Here is a 19,213-nt window from a genome sequence, read left to right on the forward strand (position 1 = left end):
GACATCGGCTATATTTCATTAAAAGTTTAAGGTGATTCAGTATGTCACCAAACACACATGCAAACTTATACAGATGTACCATGGAGTGCATTCTAGCTGGCTGTAATACTATCTGGTATTGGGGGGGGGTGGGATCGGGGGGCTACTGCACAGAATCAAAATAAGCTGCAGAGTTGTAAACTTAGCTCCATCATGGGCACTAGTCTCTGTAGTATCCAGGGCATCTTCAAGAAGCGGTGCCTCAAAAAAAAAGGGGGCATCCATTATTAAGGACCCCCATCACCTAGACCATAACTTGTTCTCATTGCTATCATCAGGGAGGAGGTACAGAAACCTGAAGGCACACACTCTGATTCAGGAACAGCTTCTTTCCCTCTGCCATCCCATTTCTGAATAGACATCAAACCCATGAACACTACCTCACTACTTTTTATTTCTATTTTTCCACTACCTATTTAATTAAAATATATATATTTCTGTATTTCAGTTTTTTTTCTATTGTTATGCATTGCAATGTACTTCTGCTGCAAAGACAAATTTCACAACATAAACCGGTGATATTACATCTCATTCTGATTCCCGAAGCACAAACCCCAGTGAATCTTCTTTCTACCCCCACGGCAATACGTGAAGACCCTTCCTCAATTTGTTGGTCCTTTCTCTCCATATACTCTTGCTTGGAGCACGATCAGTTTCTATATGCTGCTGATCACTCACCTTGACCAACCCATTATAGGCAGACCATCAGATCGAATACCAGACATCCAGTGCTGGCTGAGCTCCAGGTAAACTTTAGTGAAGACCACAGTAGCTGCCTTCTGCTCCTGTCACAAACCTAATTCCTTTCATTTCATCACCATCATCAACATCGTCTCAGTTTGAATCAGCCACACACCCATTTTCTCTCTTGCCACAAGCCTTGCTTTCCCATTGCTTTCTTCTGATCCCTACAACTGAAATATTAAATTCTCATCTCATCCAGCTACAGCTCTCTGCTTCTCTTTCCCGAGGTCTCTACACTCTCTCCTCCCCCCACCTCCACCTTTGTTGGCCTGAGATATGCATGCTGCCCTCCAAAACAACCCACATTTCCTGCTTTTACCCTGGTATATATGTATGCAAATGAGGCATGTATGCAAAAAAAAATTGCGTCTTTGGCATAAAAGATAGAGTTGGTTAGTACTCTGCATTAAAGCACATGATGTTTTGAAATGGCTGGTGTCTCAGTGATTACCAGAGATAGACAATGTTCAGCTATCTGTGCAAAGTAAATAGTCCATCAAATCAATATGCACAACAGAATCAATCAGTGACCATGCTATACCATTATGAGATCTAGCCCTCTCCCCGACCTTTTTTTATTCTGATATCTTCCCTCTTCCTTCTCAGTCCTGAAGAAGGGTCTCAGTGCAAAACATTGACTACTTTTTCATTTCCATATATGCTGCCTGGCCTGCCGAGTTCCTCCAGTATTTTGTGGGTGTTGCTTGAGATCATACAGCTATAGTGAATCTTGAAAACATGTGCTGCTGAATAATTTGTCCAAGGCTTAAATGACTAAATCTGTTCACGTTCTTGGGCTTCCAGCATTTCTCATCAGAAGTGGTTGCAATATTGATGGAAATGGTAGTTAAACATGCCCAGGGAGTTTGTCCATCTCCAGAACAGTATAATAGTAGGATTGGGTCAGGAGAGAGCAGTAGTGGCCCAGCTCCTGAAACTCAGTTGGTATCACACAAGTACAAGTGGTGTGAAACCTTGCTACAGATGTAAGTGGCAGCATTGCACTGTGCCTGTTCATTTATGGTGGCAAAGTATTCAATGGAGCAGTGATAGTAACATGTGGCCACAACACATAGCTCAGCTCCAAAGCCACAGCAACTCAGGCAAGGCTGTCCAAGAGACCCTGTAGAGGGAGGAATTTTGTCCAACAGAGGTAAAGACTGCATGATATCTAAACCAATTCTGATGGGGATTTATATCTCCTCAGATGGTGAAAATGGCAGAGAGCAGTAAGATTTCAAGAAAATACAAATAAAGTGAATGTGCTTTGGAAATGATACCAATGAAGGAACAACACCTCATATTCCATCTGGGTAGCCTCCAACCTGATGGCATGAATATCGATTTTTCAAACTTCCAATTATTGACCCCACCCACCTCACCATTCCCTTTCCCCTCTCTCACCTTATTTCCTTATCTGCCCATCACCTCCTTCTGGTGCTCCCCCCACCTTTTCTTCCTTCCATGACCTTCTGTCCTCTTCTATCTTTCTCCAACCCTGTATCCATTTCGCCAATCAACTTCCCAGCTCTTTACTTCATCCCTCCCGCTTCAGATTTCACCTATCACCTCGTATTACTCTCTCTCCTCTCCCAATCTTTTAAATCTACTCCTCAGCTTTTTTTCTCCAGTCCAGCTGAAGGGTCTTTTCTATAGACGCTGCTTCGCCTGCGGAGTTCCTCCAGCATTTTGTGTGTGTTGCTTGGATTTTCAGCATCTGCAGATTTTCTCTTGTTTGGCATCAGTGCTACATTTGTAGTTGACTACAGTCACAACCAAAGTTACTAAGTAAAGATTAACCAAGGATTGACTGGGATCTTTACAATACAAGTAAAGATTTATTGTTGAAGCTAACAGCCTACCACAGGAGCACCCTGATATACATAGTAAAATTTTTACCTTACAAATAATGGACGATGACTTTCCAGTCACAGCCGTAGAGACAGCTTCTGAGTGACTCGATGAGCATGCTCTCAAAGGCTGGACCAGTTCGGATAAACATCCAACACTCCTGCTATAAAGGCTATCGGAACTGAACAAGTCATCTAAAGAATAGTCATCTCCATCGTCCCTAGATCACAGAGCTCATGTGAATGACAGCCAGAATACTTGGCACGGTAAAATTGAAAGCCCCGACCAAAGGTTGGGTACATTGGCAAGCTATGAACTAAAATCTAGAAGATTTGTTAACAAGTACAGACCATCAGAACAAAGCCACCTAAATCACCATTGTGGAGACAGAAGTGAGCATTACAATTATTTCAGAGAATACTTGTTGATTCTCATCGAAAAGATAACAATTTCCTAAATGGACTGAAGTTAGATGTGAGATTATGCATGTCACCATAAAATACAAACGATGAAGCAAAACCCATCATTTATTTTTATATAGTTTTTTTAACATCTTAATGCTTATAATTTTTTTTAATTTTATAAAAAAAAAATTTATAATCCTTGTAGCGACTGGCTGAACAGGCCTCAGTTCATATCTGATTTGTTTGAAAGCAGTGAGGTACAACCATATTAAAAAATTCTTTAACTCCCCCATTCCCGTCAGTCACAGACATTGCAGCTGAAAAATCTGCACACATTCTTAAGGGTTAAAGAGAGATTTCCCAAAGGCGTTCAAGTTTAGCACAAGTCATTCTTTTGTTAATTAGTTCAAGTATCGGGCGATGCTATATTCCAGCTCCGCATAGCTGTTGACACGTGACAGGTTTCAAACGCATTTGGATATGGTGCGGCCTAGTTGGAGGAGAGTACAGACTGCTGCTAGTAGTAGGAGGCAAAGAACTGTGTGAGGCTTCTAATAAGGGTAGGATACATAACGTGAATAGTTTGGCTCCAGGAAGTATTGAGAAACAAAGAGACATCAGTGTAAAAGTCCAAAAATCCTTCCAAGTATCATCACAATTAGATACGGCAATGAAGGTGGCAATTTCAAGTTCCTGGTTATCAAAATCTCTGAGGATCTATCCTAGGCCCAACATATCAATGTAGTTACAAAGAAGGCACGACAGTGGCTATGCTTCATTGGGAGTTTGAGAAGATACTCGCAAATTTCCATAGATGTACCGTGGAGAGCATTCTAACTACCTCATCACCGTCTGGTACGTGGTGATGGGGGGGGGGCCGGGGGAAAGAGGCTACTGCACAGGATCAAAAGAAGCTGCAGAAAGTTGTGAACTCCGTCAGCTTTATCATGGGCACTAGCCTCTGTAGCACCGAGGAATCCAAGATATCTTCAAGGAGCGATGTTTCAAAAAAGGCAGCATCCATGATTAAGGACCCCCATCCCCCAGGACACACCCCCTTCTCATTGCTACCATCAGAGAGGAGGCACAGGAGCCTGAAGGCACACACTCAACCATTCAGGAATAGTTTCTCCCCCTCTGCCATCAGATTACTGAATGGATATTGAGCCCACGAACACTAACTCACTATTTTTTGCACTACTTATTGAATTTAATACTTTCTGTAATTCACTGTTTTCTTTGTGTATTGCATTGTACAACTGTTACATAATAGCAAATTTCACGACATACGCCGGTGATATTAAATCCAATTCTGAAATTGGATGCCTGCCTTCATTCGCAAAGGTATGGAGTATAAGAGTTGTGAGGTCTTGATAGAACTTTATAAAACATCAGTTAGGACCCAGCTGGAATACTGTATGCAACACTATGAGGAGGATGGGTTTGCACTGGAGAAGATTAACCAGGACGCTGCCTGCGTCCTTCTCCAGTTATGAGCAAAGACCGGATAGGCTGAGTTTGCTTTCCCTGGAGCAAAGGAAGCTACGTACCACCTGCAGAGGAATGCATAGCTGAGAGGCATCAACAGTCTGCAGAGTGAGAACATTTCCCCAGCTATGAGTCTTCTTTTTAAAGCAGTCATCCCTCGTTCTAGATTCTCAAGCAAACGAAAAAAATTTCTCCACATCCACCAAGTTCCCTCATGTTCAGAAGGCATAGGTTTAAGGTGAGAAATAAGAGGTTTAGAGGAGACCAGGGGGAGAATTCTTTTTCTACACAGGCTATGGTTGCGTCCAAAGCATATTTCCTAAAATAGCAATGAGGTAAAAACTCTCACCACTTTTAAACAACATCTGGATAAGCATGTCATTTGCCAAGGCATAGTAGACTAAGGGGGAAATCCTGGTAAATGGGTATACATGAGGAAATCTGCAGATGCTGGAATTTCAAGCAACACACATAAAAGTTGCTGGTGAACGCAGCAGGCCAGGCAGCATCTCTAGGAAGAGGTACAATCGACGTTTCGGGGTCTCAGCCGGAAACGTCGATTGTACCTCTTCCTAGAGATGCTGCCTGGTCTGCTGCGTTCACCAGCAACTTTTATGTGTATTCCTGGTAAATGGGATTAGTTTAGAGAGATACTCAATGGTTAACATGAATACAGAGTCAAAGGCCTGTTTCTGTGATTTATTTCTCTTTTCAAATGCGCAGTTTCTACCATCCTTTAGGGCTTCAAAGACTCTACACTCAGAAAGAAGAAAAAAAGAATCATCTCATCTCTCTTAAATGTAGTGATTTTTTTAAAATTGGGACACATTGGGACCAGTACATTTTGGCGCAATTAGCCAGAGTTTCATGGAAATATTAACAAGACAAACTGAGTAACAAATTATGTATTTAAATGAAATACAGAATAAATTAGAACACTAGCAAAACTACTACAGTACCATAAAAACTGTGTCTTAGTTCCTAATAGAGGAATTCATTCAGAGTATACTGACATGTTCTTTTGATTGACAGTAGATGAACAAAATCAGTGCAGACACCTAGTGCAGATAGTGGACTGCCTTCAAACAGTGCTTTCAATATTGCATCCTCCAAATCTTCATTCTCATTGCAACATTCAAAATAATTCAATATCTTCAAGTTAGTTCCAAACTTGTTGAAGTAGTGAAATTATTTCATTGTCACTCGTAGATGTTTCTGGCATTTCAAAGCCTGACTGCTTGAAACCACAGTGAGCAAAACAGTTCTGAATTGTCTTACTCTTTATTACTTGCCAATTACTAGTGACAATAATCACTGCTTTTTGAAAACAAACACCTAAGCGACGCTATTTAAAAATAGTTCAATCTAAGCACAGTGGCCACACGACATGTACATGACTGATACTAGCTAGAAACTGTTTATCAACCACCAGCTGACCCAATGAAGTCGCATGGTGTCCAACATAAACAGAGGGATCCCTGGCTATTTTCTCAATTTGTTTTTGTTCATTAGGAGTTGCCTCAAAAAAGTGACAGCCCCAATGAACCAAGGCCCAATTAACCACAATCTACTGTATACAGAAAAAGGAAAAGCAGTTACCCCTAGTCTAGATTCTCCCTCGAGGCAAGACATTGTCTCCACATCCACCAAGGGAAATTACATCACTTCCTACTCAACACAGGAACATATTGGTAAGGTGCATGATAACAGATTTATTCCAAAGGTGGATATAGAACCACTATTGAGAAAGAAATCACTCAACGGTGTCACCTATACATTAGATCTCACAGCAATTACAAAGCAAGAGACTAAGTTAAGAAAATCAGTTAACAGGCTGCATTTACATGCAACAGTTTTTCCAAGAGAAAATAGTACGACATCTTTGTACACAAATACAATACATAAACAAATCACCCATGAAATACATCCACATGTTTACTCCTGCTATGCTGCAATGTAGTACACAAAATTATGATGATTACAGTTATTAGAGTTATTACCTTCCAGCATAAACCTGCCTCACAGACCTCCTCCAAACACACTTCAGTACAGCTGATTCACCCCCGGGTAGAGGTTTAAAACATTTGGATATAGATTTAAGGCGGGAGGGAAAGATTTAAGAGGAACCAGACAGACAACTTCTCCACACAGACAGTGTTGGGCATATGGAATAGCTTTTCAGCAGAAGTGTTAGTTTAAAAAGACATTCAGAGGTACATGAAAGATTTAGAGGGATATTGGCCAAAGGTCCTGTTTCCACCTTATATAACTATGACAATTCTATGTATCGAGCTCTTGGACCACTCTTCTTGACATTTTCTCATTAGTTCTACAACTCTGTGTCCATTTTTCAGTTAAATTTGCCGACGACACCACATTGATTGGCCTTACCTCAAACAATGATGAGGTGGCCTACAGGGAAGAAGTCATCTCTCTGACACAGTGGTGTCAAGAAAACAACCTCTCCCTCAATGTCGTAAAAACAAAGGAGCTGGTTGTGGATTACAGGAGAAATGGAGATGGGCGAACCCCTATTGACATCAATGGATCTGGGGTTGAGAGGGTAAACAGCTTCAAGTTCCTCGGCATCCACATCATTGAGGGCCTCACGTGGTCTGTACACACCAGCTGTGTGGTGAAAAGGCACAACAGCACCTCTTTCACCTCAGACGTTTGAGGAAGTTTGGTATGGGCCCCAAAATCCTAAGAACCTTCTACAGGGGCACAATTGAGAGCATCCTGACTGGCTGCATCACTGCCTGGTATGGGACCTGCATCTCCCTTAATTACAGGACTCTGCAAGGTGGTGCCGACAGCCCAGTGCATCTGTAGTTGTGAACTTCCCATGATTCAGGACATTTACAAGGACAGGTGTGTAAAAAGGACCTGTAGGATCATTGGGGACTGAAGTCATCCCAGCCACAATTTATTCCAGCCACTACCATCGGGGAAGCAGTACCATAGCATAAAAGCCAGGACCAACAGGCTCCAGGACAGCTTCTTCCACCAGGCCATCAGACTGCTGAACTCACGCTGATTTCAGTGCACTCTATATTACATTGACTGTTATATTTATTATAAAGTACTATGATTGCACATGGTACATTTAGATGGAAACGTAACAAAGATTTTTACTCATGTACGTGAATGATGTAAGAAATAAAGTCAATTCAACATATACGTGAAGCTTTACCGATCACTTTTCCACATGGACAATGACACTCAGATGCAACTTGCCTTTGCCTTTTTTTTTAAAAAAAAAGGTCCTAAACCCTTCATATACTGTCTACCTTTCCTACTTAACCTTTCAAACACTCAGTCAGAGAACCCACAAGAAACAGAACAAAGCATGCGTGCACAGTTCTGGAAGAGAACAACAGTAAAAGGAGATTACCACAACCATCAAAACATGAATCGGCCTTTCAAAAAGTGTGCATTATCTGCTGTTTGGCTCTCATTCTCAATAAATGCTGATTCTACAAGTTTAGCATCTATCTTAATCAGGAAAAGTCCCTGAAAACTCATCAATACAATCTCAGAACCTTTTCAAAAGGCCAGTCATGTCAAAGTTGAAAAGTATAATAAGTCATTGTTGAAGAAGAAACCATCAGCTGCAAATTAATTTCTTCAGGGTTTCTTCAAAGGACAAAGAAGTTACAAAAATAAACCCTCTCTGTAAACCTATAGCACAAGCCAAGATATTACAAACAATTACTACACTTCCTCCAGACAGCACCTTGAGTGCAAGCTGGACGAGGCTGTAATCCCTCATCCAGAAATGTCAGGTTGAACTCGGGAAAACTTGGCAGCACACAGATCAAGAACTTTTTAATCTGGAGATTTAAAAGAGGACTTAAAATCTCATGTTTATAATGGACATTCTAAAGTGTATTAAATATTCTTGCTTGCTTAAAATAACTTTGTCCAAACTCATTGTTGATTCACTCACTTTTATTTGAATGGATCTTTGACTCACTGAGCAACACCTGCACCACGATTACTCTCAACACTGGTGCCCCACAAGTTGCATATTCAGCCCCCAACTCTGCTCCCTGTATACTCATGACTGCGTGACCAGATTCTGCTCCGTCTCCATCTCCAAGTTTGCAGATAATACCACGGCAGTGGGGCTGTATCTCAACTAAAGATGAGTCGGAGAACAGGAAGGAGATAAGAGCCTAGTAACATGGTGTCATGACAACACACTTTCCCTCAACGTCAGCAATACAAAAGAGTTGGTCATTGACTTCAGGAAGGGCGGGTGTGCTCATGTTCCACTGCATATCGATAGTGTTAGGTTGAGACCTTCAATTTCCTGGTAGTGTACACCACCAATAGCCTGTCCTGGCCCAACCACAAGGATGTCACAGCCAAGAAGGTTCACCAATGTCTCAACTTGCTCAGGAGGCTGAAGATCTTTACGATCCTTACCAATTTGTAATCAATGGCCCATAGAAAGCATCCTATCTGGATGTACCATGGCTTAGTATGGCAATTGCTTTGCAAGTGACCACAAATAACTGCAGAGTTATGGACGTAACTCAGCATATCACAGAAACCAGCCTGTCTATATTTCTCACTGCATCAACGATGCAGACAGCACAATCAAAGACCCCATCCACCCTAGACATTCTCCTTTTCCATCAGGCAGAAGATACAAAAGCCTGAAACAATATACATCCAGGCTCAAAATAGCTTCTACTTCCCTGTTATAAGAATATTATACAATTCCATTGAAGGATAAATTGGGACTCTTGACCTCAATCTACCTCAGTATGATCCTGCATTTTGTTTACCTGCTCTGCACTCTCTCTGTAGCTGTTGCACTTTATTCAGTATTGTTATTATTTTATCTTGTTCTACCTCAATGCACTGAGCAATGATCTACTCTGTATGAACAGTGCAAGACAAGATTTTCACGGTAACACAGTACATGATGATAGAACAATTCCAATTCACAACAGCAGACTTGAACTGCGGTTATTCTATTTCACAAATGCTCAGTTTATCATTTTCTGCCACCAACTCTTTTTTCTCCTGTAACAAATAGTGAGCCATTCTCTACACACATCACTGAGCCTTTTGCCAATACACAAAAATCCATTCAACAAAACTTTTTCCCACCAGATACCCATTTCATAAACCTAGGGATTGATGCAATCAGTGAAGCTGACTTTTGCTCATCCAGTTCAAATGCCGTCTTATACAGGGACTCGCATTCCACTTGTTCCCGCTAGAATCACACACCCACTAGAATCCTTATCAATATCTGTCATCGATCGTCGATTTATAACGTCTACATGTCAGGGGATACGTGTGCTACAGATTGGGGGTGGGTTGAGGGAAGAGTTGTTGGACACCAAACACTGGCAAAGGCATCAGTAGTTGCTCTCACCAATGTTGCAAGGTACCTTGTTTTTAACCACAGCAATGTGTGGAACGAGGGTGCTCCCACAAGTTTGTCTTGTCAAGATTTCCAGAACTTTAACCAAGTGACTACAAAGGAACAGTGATATATGTCCATGTGTAGATGGGAACAGGTACTCGGAAGAATAAGATGCTGCTTTGCTTTCCTGTGTTGCAAAGGACTGGAATTCAGGTGTTTTTGTATTTGGGATCATTTGACAGGGAAAGATCACTGTGTTCTCCCTAATCAACATCGCTCTAGAAAAAACAGAGCCAGCAACATTCAGAATATGACATTACCTTCCATTATGCAGCAGACATCTTTAGTCAGTGATACAGTGTAACATCCCAGCAGTGCAGAAGCTTCAACAACCCAACCAGGACTCACTCGCCTCCAGCTGTCTTTGATTCCTGTAGCATCTCTTACATTTATCCAGTGCAGGATAAATATAATCCATTATTAATTTGCAGCTGGAAAGTGAATTTAGGGGGGAGGGGGGAGAGAATCTAGAAGCATGACACACCTCAGGAAATTATCTGTCTAAAGCTGAGACAATTAAATGCCTGATGGCAACATGAACAGCGCTATTTTTAGTTCACAGTTGCTGCTGACCTCTTTACAATTCCTCTGCAAACAACCCCAGGCCTAAAATTACCCACTGTTAGAAAGTCTGAGCAGTAACTAATCCCTCATTGAAGGATACTCTTGCAAGCTGTTTCATTGTTATACATTCCACTCCTATCATAGATTGGTTCTTGCTCTCCTCTCCCTTACATCACGTGCACAGCCTCTGACATCAGTCCCCAGGGCCACTCGCAAACTGAGAGAGCCTCGCCTTTGCAGATAACTTTCATTATTTCTCAATAACATCTCAACAACAGCCTTCCAAACAACTGAAGGGGGCAGGTGAGATGTCAGCGTGGAAGTTTTGCGAGTCTTTCTGGAGAAGCTGCACACTGGGGCAGCCAGGCCGGCTGAGATAGGTTCAGTCCTGGCATCCGGTGCTGTCTGTGTGGAGTTTACATTCTCCTTGCAGGAGCACGGGGATCCTCAGTGCTCAGAGTCCCTTCCTCCTAAAGAATGTGTAGATTGGTAGGTTAATTAACTTGCCCATAGATAAGTGGGAGAATCTGACACAACATTGATAGGAAGGGGGGAGGGGGGAAGAGAGGATTAAAACTGAGATGTGTGCACAGTTGGTGGACAGCAAGGTCTTATGTGGATCAAAAAGTCTGCTTTGTTGCTGTGCGATCCTCTGGTTCCATGACTGAGGTTACTTGCCACAAACAAGCAGCCAAATGCACTACCTAGCTAGTTGTGTACACAATGTACATGTCATGTGCTTTGCACACAGCCAGTGTGACAAAATTCAGGTCAGATAAATGCTCAAAGATTTTGTCACTATTAAGACACTTTCCCCACCACCTGCTCCTCCAACTGATGTCATGTTGCCAATTAACTCCCAAATTGGGAGCAAACAGGGACCTGGAGAATCTCTTCATCCTCAAGTAACAGGCAGCTGCACAAGGGTTCATTGAACATAACTGGAAAATCTAGCATTCACTACTTATAATGATCCAGTCAGCATCCCAAGACAGAGTTAGTTTATTCCTGCATGGGTTTTTAAAAGTATACATTTCAAGTTAATTGTACAAACGGTAACACATTCAATTATGTGTTACACCCCATTAATTAAATTGCAGAAAATTCTACGTTCCTGTCAATCCAACACAAAAGAACGTTGCCTAGGCAATAAACCTGACGAGATGAATTATAATCACCGTTTCTGCCTTGAGAAAGAGCTTTATACCAAGTCCCCAACTCTGTGAGCATTACCCCATACTGGACTGACACTCCACTGGACAGGATTTTATAGTACAGTCTATGCAATGACCCAAGGGACAGCATCATGACACTGACTTAAGCTAAGTACAGTAGGCTGTGCCACAATTCGTGAGAGTCATAGAGAGCCACAGCACAGAAACAGGCCCTTTGGCCCATCTAGTCCCTGCCAGACTGTTAATCTGCCTGGTCCCACCAACCTGCACCTGGACCATAGCTCCCCACAGATTTATCCACATTTCTCTTAAGTGGCAAGACCAAACACACCCACCACTTCCAGTAGCAGCTTGTTCCACACTCTCGCCATTCTCTGAGTCAAGAAGCTCCCCCCTTAAATATTTACCCTTTTGCCCTCAGCCTGTGACCTCTGGTTCTGGTCTCAGAACAGCAAATGGATGAAAGGAAGTAGTAAGAGATGGTGAAGACCTTTCAGGCAGTTGGAGAAAAAGTATGTCCCAAGACAAGCCACAGCTCATAGCTATCCTGTCACCAACTCCAGGGCCAAGGACAGAATCACCCCAGTGGCTAGGCTTAACTTTGCAATGACACCTCGAGGCACCAAATCGGTTTATTTCAAGCATTAATTGGATGATTGGTAGCACACTCAATGATATATTAGCATACAATTAATTAAACCTCTGGAAATACAAGTTAGGACTAGCTTTCCACCCTGCTCCTCAGCAGCCAGAACTATAAGAGGTGTTTGCTTTGCCCTGATTGCATTTACTCATACAATTTGTTCTCAGTTTATAGCTTGTAAAATTATTTAAGGTTACAGGAGAAAAACAGGGTTGCCATACCAGCAGACAGTTACAGATACAAATAACCACTCAATGAAGCACAGCAGTTTCTCACCACTGTAGTACTTGGTTCTGGATCGAATGCATTGTCTTTCTGAAGCACAACACCCAACACACTGCCCACATATAACACGGAAGGCCAACTCCAAAATGAACACACACTGCACCTTCCCTCAACTTAACGGCGTACATCCGAGTTTGTGATCAGCCTCAGTCCAGTCCTCTGTGCACGTGCATATACAACTGTCAGTGCTACTTAATGTGAATACACTCGAGGATAATGTACCTCGTATGTGGAGACGCTCATGGTTACTTGCAAGTGTCTTCCCGCAGTGAGAATGCTAACTACAGACTAAAGTCAGTTTAAACACAGACGGCATAAAAAGCAAGCAGCAAACGTGACTGTACTTGTGACAATATTATCTTCTAATCAACATCAGCCTGTGTGGAACAGTGTGAGTGTGCAAGGAATGAGATTGCAGGCATGCATGCGTGAGTAAAAGAAAGTGAGGGGGCAAATTTGGTGTACGTGCGTGAGGGATGGCAATTTGCTCCGTCCCTTTATAGGACGATGGGATGCGGTTCCAGCATCGTTCCCCGTTTGCCTCGAAGCCCGGGTCACTGGAATGAATGGCAAGCCACAGGAGGCGAGGACAAGTGACAGCCCGCAAGGTCCCTGCCTAGGGTGAGGCGGCGAGAGAGGAGGAGGCGCATCCTGAGAACAAGTCTTCAACGCCCCCCCCCCTTTACCCATCCTAAATTCAAGTCAACCCTTCACTGTCGCCGACTCACCTCCTCCCGAAAAACTTCAGGCCGCCGAAGGATCTGGTCTGGTGGTGATGGAGATGGTGAGCGGACGCCGGAGTCCCGTCGTTCTCACAGGACGTGGGCACATCCGAGGACGAGGATCCGGACGTGGTGGATTCTTCCAGCTCCGGCGGTGGCTCTTCCCCCCCTTCGTCCATCACTTTTGGTCCTTGGTCACAATATTCTCTGAGAATCTGTGTGTGTGTGTGTGTGTGTGTGTGCTTGTGGGCGACTTTAGGCAGCGCGCACACAAGTCACCTCTTCATGCAGAGAGCGGGCAGCGAAAGCCCGGGGCTCCGACCCGAACCGCGGAGTGCAGACAGCAGCTGGCAAGGCTCGCTGGGCCGGCTCATTTGGAGGAAGGAGTCCGAATCCCACGCATCAGAACAGACAGCGGCAACGAACACAATAATAAACACACACGCTCCCTAGTTGCTGCCTCTGCTCCGACAGGGGCTCGTACCCGGAAGTGTGTGCGGCTGGTCGCCGCTGCCGCTGCTGCTGCTGTGCGGAGAGGGGGCAATCAGAGCCCAGGGGACGGGGGAGGGTGTGCGGCGGGTCGCCCCCAGCCGAGCCGCGCCAGCCACTCGAGCCCGTGCCTCAGCCCCCCTGCGCATGGATGGGTGGGCTGTCCACCTCTGTCCCGCCGCTCCGGCGACACACCAGTCGGATGCTGCACGGCCAGAACAGGAAGTTTCATTGCCTGCAGTGAGAAGAGCGCCAGGACCCTGATAGTTGCCTGCTGATCTGCCTCCTGCAGAATGAATGAAACTTCGGGGGCTCCGGCCAAGTGTGAAGTGCCGCCATCTACTGCCCGCTCACTGACCGGACCGCTCCCACACTCTGCACCCCTGCCCGGTGAATGCCCCCGCGTGTGTTTCTATTAACCCTGGAGATCCGCCAGTCATCCAGCCGTTTAAAGTGTAACCCGCTTTGATACATGTAAATTGATTTACTAGATATATATTTTTAAAAACCCTTGTTATTTTTCCCGTTGTAAGGAGAAGGCATAATCTCCGAGTTGGTAGTTTGTGGTTTAAGAATGAACGTACGAGAGTCAAGTTCTCAGCACAGCCAGCCTATCACATTTAAGTTTTAATTTCCCCCATCATACATTCCTGATCGGGGGGTGGGGGGGGGGACTTTGCACCTCTTGCCTTTACTGGACCTATACCGGGCTGGTTGTTGGATGTTGGGATCGAGCAAGAGTTCACACTAACACAAACACAAACACATCGGCGTTCAACATCAAACCCTTTTGTTTCTCTAACGACTCGTTCCGAAGTCCAGCTCATTCGCTCACAGATTTACGGGCAATGTTCTTTCTTACAAATTACGTCCGCAGTTTTCAACCCCGCCCCTTCTTGTTTGACCAATCAGCTACCGGGATTGTTTCCTTCGTGCAATCCCTGATTGGTTATTATTTGAATATGCAATCTCATATTTTTCCAAAAATAGCTCGTGGAATAAATAAAGTTGAAATGGCATTTCCTAAACTACTTCATTACAGATTGTGTTAAGGAAGAACCATTAAAATCACTTCTATCCCTTCATCTCAGGCATTCCTTCGTGATGGAGGATGCACTCTGGCCCTGAGTTTGATGCCGCTGTGCTCTGGTTCCGAGACCATTGTACATGGGGCAGGGGCTGGCCGGCTGGCAGAAGGCTCTTAATGGCATTCTGAAAACCTTGAGCACCTTCTGGCCAGTGATCCCAACAGGGATAGTGCAATTCTTCAAAGAGGCTTTTCACACTCCCTTGGATTGTTTCAACAGACAATCTACTGGAGGAAGTCAAGGGTTGAAGCAGCACCCGGGAAGAGAGAATGTTGATGCCCTGGAATGGAAAGCCTGCATCAGTACACTTTCATGATTCATTCCACACTCTGCCCCCCTCCCCCAACAGATGCTGCTTGACCTGCTGAGTTCTTCCAGTGATTATTTGTTGCTCCAGATTCCAGCATCTGTTGCATCTGGTGTTTGCTTGAGTCGTTCATTATATCTATTTTCTCTGTTCTTCACACAGCAGAGCACAAAATAGCTGCAAAAAGATGGCCCAACCCAAAGTAGGTATCTGTTTTGCCAGTCTGGTGGAGGATGGAGCCAATTTAGTCCAACTAGGGTCTCAGAATTTGGGATGTTGGACACACATGTAGATTTGCTTATCCTTCCACTGAATTTGGAGAATTTTGTAACATACAATTGGTGATATTTTTCACTGCCTTGAGATGCCTGCCACGGACAGACCATCCAGGAGGTAAGGGATCACTGCTGCCTGACAGATGATGAAATTTATGCTGTCAGTCAAGCAGCCTTTCCTCAATCAATCAAATATATCTTAATCACATCCACTCTATCCAACAAATGAGCCATTAACCTGATTAGAGTTTTGCTGGTAGTTCAAGAACTGAATGGTTGAAGTAAAGTAGCTGTTCTTGAACCCGACATTGTGTGACTTCAAGCCTCTGTACCTCCATCCTAATGTTAGTTGCAAAAAGAAGGCCTGAGCCCAGTGGTAGTGTTCTTTCCTAATGGATGTTGGCTTCTTGAAGGAGTACCTCTGTGGATACAATTTATGGTGGGGAGGGATGAGGCGATGATGTATTGTGCAGAGTTCACTTCTCTCTGCAGATTCTTAAATTCCTGCACATTCAAATTGCCATATCTGACCAGGAGGCAACCAGTCAGGATACTTTCAACAGTACATCTGCAGAAGTTCAACCTCTCTTTAGAACAGGTTTACAAACTTGCCTAAATTGGAACCTGTTTTGATGGGACTAAATTAAATGGTTCCATGGGGGGGGGGAGGGAATGCCCCTCAGCTGTATCATTCTTGGATACTTCCAACCAATTTGATTTGTTCATCTAAAGGTGACAACTGTGATAATACCAGCAGTGCTGTGCACTCTTTAGTCGTAGCTTGAATGAAATGAAGGAGAATGGCGAATGATGGAAGGATAGATAGAGCAAAGGATCATATGCATGTTATGAGGAAGAAGGTATTTGTAGCCTTGCAGGTTTACAAATTCCCAGGGCCTTATGAAATGTACCATGGACCTTATGGGAAACAAGGGAAGAAATCTTGGAGGCCCTTAAGGAGATATGTGCTCCGCCATTAGCTACTAGCAAAGTTCCAGAAGACTAAAAGGTGCTCAATTGTTCAAGAAAGGTAGGAAAGATAAACCAGGGAACTACAGGCTGATGAGTTTTTCTTCAGTTGTAGGGAATTAATGAAGGGAGTTCTGAGTTACAATATCTACCTTCACTTGGATAGTTGAGGCATGATAAGGAATAGACCAACATTGTTTTGTGTGTGGGAGGTCATGTCTGATGAATATTTTAGATATTTTCAAAGATATAACTCAGGAGATATATGAAGATAGGACAGTGGATGTTGTCTATATGGACTTTAGTAAAGCCTTTGATAAAGTCACACAGAGCAAGGTAGATTCAGAATTGGCTCAATAACAGGAAGCAGAAGTTGATAGTTGAAGGTCAATTCTCCAACTGGCATCTTGTGACTAGTATGGTGCCTCGGGGGCAGTGTTGGGACCTTTGTTATTCATTTTTTTTTAAGTTCGAAGTACATTTACTATCAAGGTATGTATAATTTATACAACCTTGTGATTCATCTTCTTTCAAGCAGCCACAAAACAAAGAAATGCAATAGTACCCATTAATAAAAAAAAGACAATCAAATACCCAATGTGCAGAGAAAAAAAACAAATAGTGCAAACAGTAAAATTAAGCAAATAGCATTCAGAACTGAAGTTCACGAAAGTGAGTCACAGACAGGAAGCCAGGCATCACGGCTGCTGACTCAGGAGCCACAGCCTCGGACAGTGGAGCAGCAAGCTTAGCTCGCCCGTCCCTTGCCTCTGAACCCGACAGCCTGACCTTTCCAATCTGGCTCGGTGCTTAAATCATCCAAACCTCGGGTCTTTGCTTGCTCTGATTTGGATATGAATGTATATGGCATGGGGGTCTTGTTGATAGTGAAGGAAGTTATAATGAATTGTAAAAAGAGCTTGAACAGTTAGGGAGATGGGCTGAGGAATGGCAAATGGATTTCAACTTAGCTGAGTGTGAGGTGATGCATTTTGGACCGTTAAACCAGAGTGGGATTAGAACATTAAATGGCAGGGTACTAATGAGTGTTGTGAAACAGACAGAGCTGGGAGCACAAGTACATGTTTCGCTGAAAGCAGCCGTACAAGAGACAGGGTGGTGAAGAAGTCATTTAGCATGCTGGGTTTCATCAGTCAGGGCACTGAGTTTTGGAGTAGACACATTATTTTGTAGTTATATAAAACAATGGTGAGGCCACACTTGGAGTACTGTGCACAGTTTTGGTCACCTTGTTATAGGAAATACATTGTCAAGCTGTAGAGGGTGCAAAAGAGATTTGTGAGGATGCCTGGATTAGAGAATCTGAGTTATAGGGAGAGATTGGCCACACTAGACTTTTATTCCCTGTCATGCAGGAAAGTGAGGGGTGACCTCACTGAAGTTTATAAAAGCCAGGGCTAGGGAGTCCAAAACTAGAGGGCACAGATGAAAAATAAGAGGAGAGAGATTTTAAAAAGATCTGAGTGGTAACTTCTTTACACAGAGGTTCGGTTGTAATATTTAAGAGGCATTTGACAGGGACGTGCAGGAGACAGGCTTGGAGGTTATGGGCTGAATGCGAGGACTAGCAGGGAGGATGCTGTGATCAGCATAAACCAGCTGGGCCAAAGGATCGGTTTCCATTCCATATTACTCTATGGCTCTAACTCTAAAGAATCAGGTTGAGAAATAGAATGGGGTGGGACAAGGAAAGTAGAGAGAAAGAGTGGCTAGTGAAGAGGGAGCAAATTAATCATTAAAGAATGTACTTCTATGCTGCTAAATTGGCAAAAGGAGCATAATATAATGTGCAATGTTGGGGCTTTAACATATCAGATGACCTGTCCCAGGTCCAGCAGATCTATACAATCATAAAGAAAGCTTACCAGTTAAAGAGGTTCAGCTTGTCACTGAACACTCGAACAAACTTCTACAGATGCCCTGTTGGCAGTATTCTGACTGGTTCCATCATGATCTACAGTACTGCATGGGAATGTAAGAAGCTGCAGAGAGTAGCGGACTCAGCCCAACACATCATGGTACTTCCTTCCCCACCACTGGAATTATCTACAGAAGTGCCTGCTCCAGAAGGCAACATCTACCTTCAAAGATCCCAACTCCCTACTATCCAGGCCAGGCCATCTTCCCACATGTACCATCAGACAAGTGGTACAGAAGCCTGAAGCCCCATACCATCAGGTGCTAGAACAGCTACTTTCCTTCAACCAAGCAGTTCTTGAACCAAATGGCAAAACCCTAATCACTACAGTTTAGCAACATTATGACTATTTTAATCACTTTGCACTACAATAGACTTTTTTGTTCAAGTTGCGTTCTGTCCTGTAAAAGTGCTGTATGATTTATGTTTATGATTTTCTTGCGAATGCTCTCATATGATGCTATGTGTCTGTGATGTTGCTGCACAAAGGTTTTTCATTGCACTTGTGCATACGTCTACTTGTGCAGATGACAATAAACTTGATTTTGACTTAATCGAGACAAACAATGAGCTCTGGTTATGCATGAATCAGACTTGCCACTCGATATGTCAACTGATTCAATTCACTACCAGGCAGCTGAATCCTGATTGGGCATTTCAGCACAATGTGCGTTATTCTTATCGTGCTGAATAAACAAGAAATCCATACATTTCATAAAGCATTAATGATTTGGCAATGACAAACTACCTTCCACACTCCTAAATGGAGGAGATATAAAATATGT

The 19,213-nt window shown here is 43.4% G+C and overlaps 1 protein-coding gene across 3 annotated transcripts in view; it reads right to left on the reverse strand.

Moving 5' to 3' along the window:
• The window catches only part of dgkza (diacylglycerol kinase, zeta a), a 708,940-nt gene that overhangs the window by 481,347 nt on the left and 208,380 nt on the right, over positions 1-19,213 (reverse strand). The window contains exon 1 of one of the 3 annotated variants that reach the window (XM_063062202.1): positions 13,368-14,097. The exons of 1 other annotated variant lie outside the window; for it this stretch is intronic. In XM_063062202.1, coding sequence (XP_062918272.1) covers positions 13,368-13,540 — 173 coding nt within the window. In that variant the 5' untranslated portion in view covers positions 13,541-14,097. Of the gene's footprint in view, positions 1-13,367; positions 14,098-19,213 lie in introns of those variants that run through there. One more of the 3 variants, XM_063062204.1, reaches the window with a different exon arrangement.

Source organism: Mobula hypostoma, chromosome 11, assembly GCF_963921235.1.
Source record: "Mobula hypostoma chromosome 11, sMobHyp1.1, whole genome shotgun sequence".
NCBI lineage: Eukaryota > Metazoa > Chordata > Chondrichthyes > Myliobatiformes > Myliobatidae > Mobula > Mobula hypostoma.